At 47.6% G+C, this 9,926-nt stretch overlaps 1 protein-coding gene across 6 annotated transcripts in view; it reads right to left on the bottom strand.

Moving 5' to 3' along the window:
* Positions 1 to 7,216: 7,216 nt before the first annotated feature.
* TJP1 (tight junction protein 1) overlaps positions 7,217 to 9,926 on the bottom strand; it is a 106,206-nt gene continuing 103,496 nt past the window's right edge. For all 6 annotated transcript variants that reach the window (XM_045899537.2, XM_045899538.2, XM_045899539.2 and 3 more), the window contains one exon: positions 7,217 to 8,757. In XM_045899537.2, coding sequence (XP_045755493.1) covers positions 8,663 to 8,757 — 95 coding nt within the window. In that variant the 3' untranslated portion in view covers positions 7,217 to 8,662. The remainder of the gene's footprint in view (positions 8,758 to 9,926) is intronic.

The following is a 9,926-nucleotide window of genomic DNA, read 5'->3' as shown; positions in this document are numbered from 1 at the left end:
GTGGGCGTCCGTGGACATGGCTCCCCTCTCCCTGCGGGGGCTGCATGTCACTCGCCGTGGCCTCTCCCGTCAGGCCACACCAGGCCCCTGCCCGTGGTCCGCAGTGTGAGTTTAACCCAACTCCCTTGCCCTGAGGGCCGAGGACGTTTGTTCATTTCCTCAGGAAGCCTGTCATGTAGGGAAGGTGAAGAGAAGGTGAAGGGAAGGAAGTAAAGAAGCTGAAGAAGAAAGGAGAAAGAAGAGGTGGAGGAAGAGAGGCCAGACCCGGGGGCCGAAGGGCGGCGGCCCTGCCTGGCCAGGGACGGCCTCTGTCCTCCTGGGGCCTTGTTGCCTCCGCAGTGCGGCTGGTGACCCCTTTTTCTTTCCAGCGCATTTCGAACTTGGAAAGTGTTCAGTAGGTAACAAGTCTGGGGTTTTTATCGCTTTCTTCCTAACTGCAAGGCTCATGAGATCAGTAGCGGGCGCCATCTGTACCGTATTCATCATCCTGCCGCAGTGGGGGGAAATGAGTAATTTTAGCATAAAATGTAGAACTGCCATGAAATTCAAATTGCAGTAAGTTGACAAGAATTACAACGTTTGCGGAAAAGCTCATGGAGGAGGCCGAAGTCATCACGTGGAAAGCAACAGCCTCCCCACCTGGGGCACGTGCCATCGCCCGTCCTGCCTGGGGCAACAGCGCGATCGTCCCTGCGCCCTCCTGCTCTCGAACATACCGTGAGACAGAGGAAGCAGGAAGGTGGGCAGCGCTCCTGCAAATAAAAGAGTTACGATTCCACAGATTGTCAGCTGAGTAGGCAGAATGCTTGCCCAATCAGTTATGCATCAGAGGGGACGTCTCATTGCCTTCTGGAAATGGGACTGTTTTCTGAAAGGGGTCGCCTGTAACACCCACGAACAACAAACCTGGCCTCCAGCCTGCGATCTAGTCACAGATCCGGGGACAGAGATCCAGCAGGAGGAAAGGAATGTTCCCCAGGATCCCAGTTGTTCACATCAGAGCAAAGGCGAACGAGAAAAGCGGCTGCCCGTTTGCAACCAGACAACTGCCCTACACACTCACTTTGGTTCTGGTAACTTGTAAGTCGCTCCTTGCCCTTGAAAGCAAAAACCATTTAGGCTTTAAATTCTTTGTGCAAAGGCAGAGCATGGGTAGATCTCTTACACTGTCCTCTCTTTCTGTGGCAGAGGGCCCAGACCCTTCTGTCATCACAACCACCAGAATTAGCACCTCCTGCGGCCTGTGGACACAGCGGTGCCTAAATTTAACACGCGGCCACTTTCACAAAGGCTGGCTGGTCCTGCGTGACTTTCCCCCAAACACTGCAGTGGAGCTGGGATGTGATTTCGTGTCCCCCGCGCAACACGGACGCTCCAGCTCCTCCCCAACGCTGCCGGCCTAATCAGCGCAGGGCCGGCAGCCACACACACTGGAGGCCCTTCCCTCCGCACCGCGGTGGCCGTCGCCTGGGTGAGCCACTGATACCCATCTGCCAATTTCCCCAAGTGAGAGTTGCAGTGCGGCCAAGGGTCGCCGGGAGATGAGTGCTGACATTCCAACCTGCCCTTGATAAGACCAGATCATGGGGTGGAACCGGCAGATAGGTTTTACTGGGTGGGGTTGGAACTAGTGTGTTGCCAGGTGTTGACCGGGCACGTGCCCCGCAAGCGCTTCCGTGCTGTACTCGTTCTCTGCAGTGTCCCAGACCATTCCCCAGGGCGGGCCCTGCGGGGGAAACTCCAGTTCGGGGCCATCGGCTATGCGCCAGGACAGACTCCCTGCTGCAGCAAGCTGCCCCGCTGAGCAGTCACTGCTCCGCCCCAGGCGGGGACTACCGTTGGGAAAAGAGCAGGGAGGACAATGGGAGGGGCTTTCTCCCGGCTGGGCTGAGAGTGTGGCACATTCAGGGGTGACAAAGGTCACTAAGAACAAGAGAGAGGAGGACGGTGTCTGGCTGAGTGCCAGGACCAAGAGGAGGTGCCAGGGCACTGCGAGAATGGCATCCTCGACCGCTGGGTAATTTCTCTGAAGGTAAACAACAAGTCAAAGTGCTGGAACCTTCTGTAACTATCACCCACACTTACCGATGCTAGCTAACATGTTCCTGGGGATCCGAGTGTTCTCTCCTGAGACATAAGGCAGTTTGTGCTTCCTCCAATGTTTTTTTTTTTTAAAGATTTTATTTATTTATTTGAGAGAGAGAGAGAGAATGAGAGAGAACACATGAGAGGGGGGAGGGTCAGAGGGAGAAGCAGACTCCCTGCCGAGCAGGGAGCCCGATGCGGGACTCGATCCTGGGTCTCCAGGATCATGACCTGAGCCGAAGGCAGTCGCTTAACCAACTGAGCCACCCAGGCGCCCCTTCCTCCAAATTCTCATCAAGATGATTTAGAAGAAATTTGTGTGTAAGAAACAGGAGTGCATGTGAAAGAGGAACTAAGTGCCATCTGGGGGGGGTGGTTCCTGCAGGCAAGAGGGTGGCTCAGTTTTCCAAGATAATGGCCACATGCCTTCATTAACCCTGCTTGCCCCAGAGCAGAACATTCCCAGCATTGCTCTGTCAACTTGTGACCCCGCGGGTGAGGGCCTTGACCTGGTCTCGCTTCTTGTGGAAGATGTTCATAAAAACTCTTTGAGGGACGCTGCGTGTTTCTGGGGCTTGAGGCCTGCCTGTGAGGAGGACTGGTGTGACCTTGTTGGTTTCCACTTGCTCTCAGGACTGCCCTGTGTCCCCACAGCATCTGCACACAAGCCAGGGGAGACAGGCTCCGACATCTGGGGGTGGGGGCGGTGGGGGGAAGGACACGTACTCCGGTGCTTCCCCGCGCTACGTGCTGTCACAAATGGGGTGTGTTAACACTTGCTACAATTGGGGGACAGGTCCCTGTCCTGTAGGGGAAGAGGCGTGAAGGCATGGGTGGGAGGCCCCAGGTCCATGGGGTACTGGTCCCACTTGGGGAGCCTCCGTTTGCACCTGCAGCCTCCTCTCTGGCTCTCTTTAGATGAACCCAATGAAACCCCAGGCCTACTGCATTACACTGGTAACTACCAGTCTGCTAAGTCAGTGTCGCTCGAAATTAACTAGGCTTCAAGGATTTCTGAAACCCTGTGGCTGGCTCTCCACTCAGGACTCCACTGCCGCCTGGTGGGCGCCAGGACTGGGGCTCCTTAGGCCTCAAGCTTCGCCTTCTGCTTGGCCTCCCCCTCACCTTCAAGTTGTCCCCATACAACACGGAAGGGACACATTCTTACAGATGCTCTGGGAAACGCCATGTCCTGAAAGTCCCCTCCAAGAAGCCCTAACACGGAGGTTCTGGCTAATGGAACCCTCTGCCCTCTGACTTGAAGCTTATTTCTGCCACAAACCAGTTGCCAAGCACTGAACAGTTGTAAGTGCGAATACTGTGCTTTTCTCCCCAACATTTAGACAATAGCAAATTGGTTCCATGTCTGTTTTCACATTTTCCTTGTATCTCAGGTTCTAGTAAAAACAAAAACAAAAACAAGAGGAGGACATCTGTGGATAAAATTTTTCTCAAAAAAAATTGTGGGGTGCCTGGGTGGCTCAGTTAAGCGTGTGCCTTTAGCTCAGGTCATCATCTTGGGGTCCTGGGCCCGAGCCCTGTGTCAGGCTCCCTGCTCAGCGGGGAGTCTGCTTCTCCCTCTCCCTCTGCCCTGCCCTCCCACACACTTGTGCTCTCTCTCAAATAAAATCCTAAAAAAAATAATTTGTGACCTCAAGCTTCACACAAATACACCAGCATCAAAGCCTCCGCACCCCCGTGTGTGTGATCTCCCCCGCACGGCACGGAGCAGGGCAGCACGATGCAGGGCCATCTTCTGCAGTCCGTTCGCTGCACTTGTCAGGTGTGAAAGCCGGCTTCATACTCCCTGCCTGGCATCCTTCCAGTAGGGAAAACACTCAGTGGTAACAGAACTCAATTTTTAGTCTTCATAGGTATGTGGTTTCTAAGACAACTGGAAACACAGTTCACTGGAAACAGCCTGACCTGCAAAGGGGGAGCGGAGACAGAGGGCTCCTGCCAGTCACACGGTTCTGCAGGGAGCACCTTCTGCACCAACTTCCGGCCAACCCGAGTGCTCACCGTGCGCTGGATAAGACGAGCTCTAGTGTGCACCGTTTGTAAAGCCACGGTTTCCTACAAGACAGGACTGGAACAAGTTTAAACTATACCTTCTCTGTGAATTCTGAAAACACTAGATTTTCTACCCTTGGGTAGTTGTCCCTTCACTGTCAAGTGATTTGAAAGGAAAGCACACTGAGAAGTTAAAAATGCCATGAACTGAGCCTACTTTCATTGTGACCACATTTATTGAGGTGACCACATGGTGCTGTCAGTCTGCACATTACAGCAGGTTTCCCCGGCTCCCTAGCTGGGGAAACTTGGTTAAGGAAGCCGAGAACAGAGTCATCCTCAGTGACCCAACTTGGGACACCTCTGTGCCCAGTCATTTCTGCAACAACAGGAGCCAGCCTCTTAACCAGCAAGTGATTCTCAAACTGCCAGTCAAGGCAAACGACTTTGTCCCCCTTTTGCCTGCATCTCCTGCCACCTCCCCGACTGGCCCACTGTGTCCCCACCTAAGGCTGGACAGCCACTGTGTCCAGATCCGCGTCCCATCGCCTGGGTCTCCACCTGTGTGATGCCTGATGCGCGCTGCACCAAGGGAAAATGCGCTAAGTCAAGAGGGGGTACTCGGGCGCCTGGGTGGCTCAGTCGTTAAGCGTCTCCCTTCGGCTCAGGTCATGATCCCAGGGTCCCGGGATCAAGCCCCGCATCGGGCTCCCTGCTCCACGGGAAGCCTGCTTCTCCCTCTGTCCTCCCCCTGCTTGTGTTCCCTCTCTCGGTGTCTCTGTCTGTCAAATAAATAAATAAAATCTTAAAAAAAAAAAAAATAATAACGAGGAGGTACTGACTCAAGTACCACTGGTGGACGGACATTCTCGAGGTGTTCTAGTACGAGAACATTAGTCATACGGCAAAGGGCAGTAACAGCCTTCTGACACCAGAACTTGACTCTCTGAGTCATTTCAGTGTCCCATGCTCAGCACTCCAGGAAGATGGTCTGAGGGAACAAAATGCCCTTATTGCTGTAAACATTACAAAGCACCAGGTCTACAAACCTTGCCCGGCATTCACGCAGTAAAGGCCAGTTACGGAGGTACAAACAACAGACTTGCAGATTATGTCCCCTCCACGAACTGATACAGACAGGCACCTGGAGTCTTGTTGAGGCCCCGTGTTTGTGGGTCTGTGTCACAACAAGGACACATTCAAAGCACAACAGACTAGTGCACCTGGACAGCCAAGGTGGCAGTGTGCCAACTACCAATGAAATAAAAATAAGAGAACAGACTAAATGGAACAAAATATATATCTCACACTATGTATAAAATTAACTCAAAATGGATCACAGACATAAATATAAAACCTAAAACTGAAACACTTTTGAAACAGAAAAATCTTTGTGCTTTGATTTAGGCAAAGGTTTCTCAGATATGACACTAAAAGCATGATCTATAAAAGAAACGATGGACTTTGTCAAAATTAGTAACTTAGACTCTTCAGAAGACACTATTAAGAAAACAGACTGAGAAAATACATTTGCAAATCACACATCTGATAATGAATCTGTATGCAGGTTATATGAAGAACTCTCAAAACAGTACGAAAACGACACAATTTACAAAAATGAGAAAAGATCCAGGGGCGCCTGGGTGGCTCAGTCGTTAAGCGTCTGCCTTCGGCTCGGGTCATGGTCCCAGGGTTCTGGAATCGAGCCCCGCATTGGGCTCCCTGCTCCGCGGGGAGGCTGCTTCTCCCTCTCCTGCTCCCCCTGCTTGTGTTCCCTCTATCGCTGTGTGTCTGTCAAATAAATAAAATCTTAAAAAAAAATGAGAAAAGATCTGAACAGATGCCTCACCAACGAATGCATGGCAGATAAATGAAATGATGCTCAACCTCACCTCATGAGTCATCAGGGAGACGCAAATCAAACCGACAAGGAGACAGCTCATTAGAACAGCGGAAATAGAACTATGAGAACGGCGACTGCCGGTGAGGGCCTGGGGCTGCCAGCCGCTCCGACACGGCTGCGGGATGCACACAGGGTGGCACCCCGGCAGGCGGGGTGGCAGTTTCTTAGAAAGTTCAACCTATACTTCAATATGAGCCAGTGATCCCACTCTTAGGGGCTTCAATCAACTGAAAGAATTTATGTTAACACAAGAACCTATATGCAAATGTTTGTAGCATTTGTAGGTATTTTATTCATCATCTCCAAACCTGGAAACCAGCCCCAAGTGCACCTGGGGCTGAATAAACAGACCAAGGCGTGCATGCACGGTGGGGCAGGTGGGACACTGCTCCGCAGTAAGAAAGAACTAATACTTGCAACCTTGTAAATGAATCTCGAATGCTTTCTGCTGAGTGAAAGGTGGCACACTCAAGGCTGCGTACTGCGGGATCCCACTCACAGGGGATCCTCAAGAAGAAGAAACTACAGGGATAGAAAAGAGATCACTGTCTGCTCAGGGCTGGAGGAATGGGGGAGGGGTATAATGGACTTCTGGGGGATGATGAAACTGATGTAGTAATAGTAATGGTTATAAAACTATATGTCAAAATCTGGAGAACTATACACTATATATATGATAGATATACACTTATATATAAGATGGATACTTTTACTGTACACACATTTTAACCATGGCAAAATAGATGAAGCAAATAGACTAAATCTACATAGATGCTAGCTTTCTAGCAACAACCTAAATGTCACTATGGTGGTGGTTAAATAAATATGGCAATCACGATGGAATATGTATAGCCATTAAAAATCATTTTCTACCCCCAAATGTAGTAACACAAGAAAATGCCCATGTTGTTTTGGAAAAAAACAGGATACAAAACTATATACAAATCGGTCCTAAGGAACACAAATGTACACCTAGATATATGTGTATTTACAGACGCTGTGGGACCACCACCGAGAATTCTACAGCCGGCCTCCCCCTCTTGCCTGGTCTCTCAAGGTTTCCGTGACCGGCGCTGCTCAGCGATCACTCTGCGGCCGCCCCACCGGCCCGAGGCGACAGGTGACTAGGTGAAGAGCGTCAGTGTGCGGGCTTTTAAACAGGATTATAAAGCTGCACAAAACTGCAAATAGTGGGCAAACAGACCAAACCAGCACTTTATTTTAAAAAGTTTTATTCTGCAGATTTAGAAATTTGAGATTTTTTAATAACTGCAAAAGAAATTCAGTCACACCTAATGATTGATTAACAGAATGTAGTGGTATATTATCTAAACAGAAATCGTGCTGATGTGCCATAATAAATTGTCTATTAGTAAAAAAATACACTTTCGGGCACAGCATGGTATCACAAATTACAGTCAGGGTACTTTGCAAGAATTTAATCAAACTAGAGAATTCTGAGTAACTGTATCTTTTAAATGCAGCACTTAAAAATGTAACAACTCTGTGCATTCTTTTTCTTAAAAAAAATGACCTTGTATGTGTCATAGAAATGCTGCTTTATTGCTGCAGAGGTCAAAGTTCAAGGCTCAAGAGGTACAGGAGAGAAATACAAAGGTAGCCTTAAGAAACTCGGTTTTGTTTATGTATAAAAAAGGTAAAGTTTATAAAAGTTAATTTACAAACCAAGAACAGAAGTGGTATGCACGCATTATGTACAAGCATCCTTAAAACGTCAAAATTTTCAAATGCATAGCCAGAAGAACAGAAAACCACCACTGCCCCTCGGAGGAGGGAAAAAAAAAGTCCCCAAATCACACCATTATTTTCTTCTGGGTGATTATACATTTCTGAAACCACCAAATCCACAATTTACTCAATCTTTTTCATGATACGGTATCTAGATGCACACAAAAGCCATAAAAACTTAGTAACACGGAGAGAATGATCTAAGAATTAAAAACATGAGGGTAAGGCATTCCTGCTGGTTAGTATGTCTGTGGTGATATGGTCAATTTATAGATCCAAAGAGGCCACAGAACCAGTCTCACATGCTTTGGTGTCCTTCCCTAAAAAAATGTGTTTTCATATACAGTAAGTAATTGTCTTCACTTGACTCCCTACCCCCCCCACCCCCCAAAAAGCTATAAATTCCCCTTGCTGTACATTTCTGTTAAATCCACTACATTGGTTTATATGGCCCAGGTACATTTTTTAAATGTGTGCATATTACCTCATGCATAATAAAATAAAATGTGTATGCCAGGCCAGGGCCATAATAAAGTTTCAAACAGTGTACTTTGGAAAGAATAGAACTCAAATGCACCCCACTTACTGGCTGGTATTTTAACGGAAATCAATATGTGAAGTAAGCAGTGACCATAAAAAAGTACAAAAATCATTACAAAGCAAACCATCTCTGACCCTCCAGCCAATGCCGCTAGTTTTTCCATCACAAAACACGCAGTCTGCAGCATGTTTTTGGACCACGGTGCAGGGGCATGCTCACTAATCTTCATCTGTTCAAACAAAATGCTTAATACTAACAAACTGCAGTATCAATTCTAAGAAAAGTGTAATACTTGATAGAGTGCTTCCATTTAGATTTAGTAAGTTTAACCCAGTTTCACATTATGCAATCAAGTTCCTATATTTTAAGAATTAAAAGTGGTCAATCAGGACAGAAACACAGTTTGCTCCCACAAGGTAATTTGGATCTCCAGGAAGACACTTGTTTTGCCAGGTTTTAGGATCACCTAGGAGAGAAAAAGGAGTGCCTGTCATTTGCAGTTGGTGAAACCCCTAGTCGTGATGCTTTGCAATCACGGGGTAACACGAGGACATATACTCAGATACAATTCTCTCCTATTTCTTCAGCATATGCACTTGTATCAAAACTCTAGGTGCTGTATTTTAGTGAGGACCCACTGGAATCTAAGGATTCAAAGCTGTTTCAGATTTCTCTTTTATTGTGTTTTCAAGTTCATGCCTTTTCAAACAATAAATAGAAGCTGGGGCGACCAACCATATATGCCTGAGGTAGTTCCAGTGCCCGGGTCCACATAATTATTAACAGCACTTTTGAGTGTTGGGACAAAAATGATATGGTCACCCATTTGAACGGAGCAGGAGAACATATTTCTCATACTCAATTACACACCAACATATGAATGCCTGAAAGTTCTGCAGAATCTGGTTCCTAAAGACTCTTCCTTCCCCTTTACAAAAAAAAAAAAACAAAAAAAAACAAAACAGTTTAAGTCTGGACCAAGAGCTTCTCAGACCTGATCTTAGCTGTACAATAAAATCACTCATGTAGTTCTGAAAACTCACCGACTGCTCACTCATGTAGTTCTGAAAACTCACCGACTGAATCGGGGCTTGGGTATCTGAATTTAACAAGCTCTTGGTGATTTGAGATCTGCAGCTAGAGCTAAGAAGCCCCAGGTAGTGGACACCAAGTGTGAAGAAGGCTGGGACGACTGTCTCTATGGCATCCAAGATAAGTGATGGTCAAAGCTGCTGACTTTTGCCTTCCTTCTGTACCCCCGTGGGACAATGTCTGGGGATGTTTTTGCCTGTCACAACTCATATCTAGTGAGTAGAGGCCAGGGATGCTGCTAAACATCCCACAACACACAGGACAGTTCCAACAACAAAGCATTATCATCTGGCCATAATGTCAACAGTGCTAAGGTTGAGAGACCCTGCCTACGGTGAGCTGTACATCATCTAAATGGTCTCTGAGTTACGATGGGCTCAGCAGTTTTAAAACAGAGTGATTAAGCAGAAGCTACATCACTTCACAAATATATATGGGCTTATGCTGTACTGCAAATAACAGCTTGTTAAGAAGTAAATTAAAAATCTTAACTTTAGGCTCAAGTTTCTTTCCAATATACTAACTTTTGTTAGGATTAAGTCA

Source organism: Mirounga angustirostris, unplaced genomic scaffold (genome assembly GCF_029215605.1).
Source record: "Mirounga angustirostris isolate CCGP_5_RB_7025 unplaced genomic scaffold, mMirAng1.0.hap1 SCAF_9, whole genome shotgun sequence".
In the NCBI taxonomy this organism is placed as follows: Eukaryota; Metazoa; Chordata; class Mammalia; order Carnivora; family Phocidae; genus Mirounga; species Mirounga angustirostris.
Note: the sequence above shows the minus strand (reverse complement) of the source record. Positions and strands in the feature narration are given on the sequence as shown.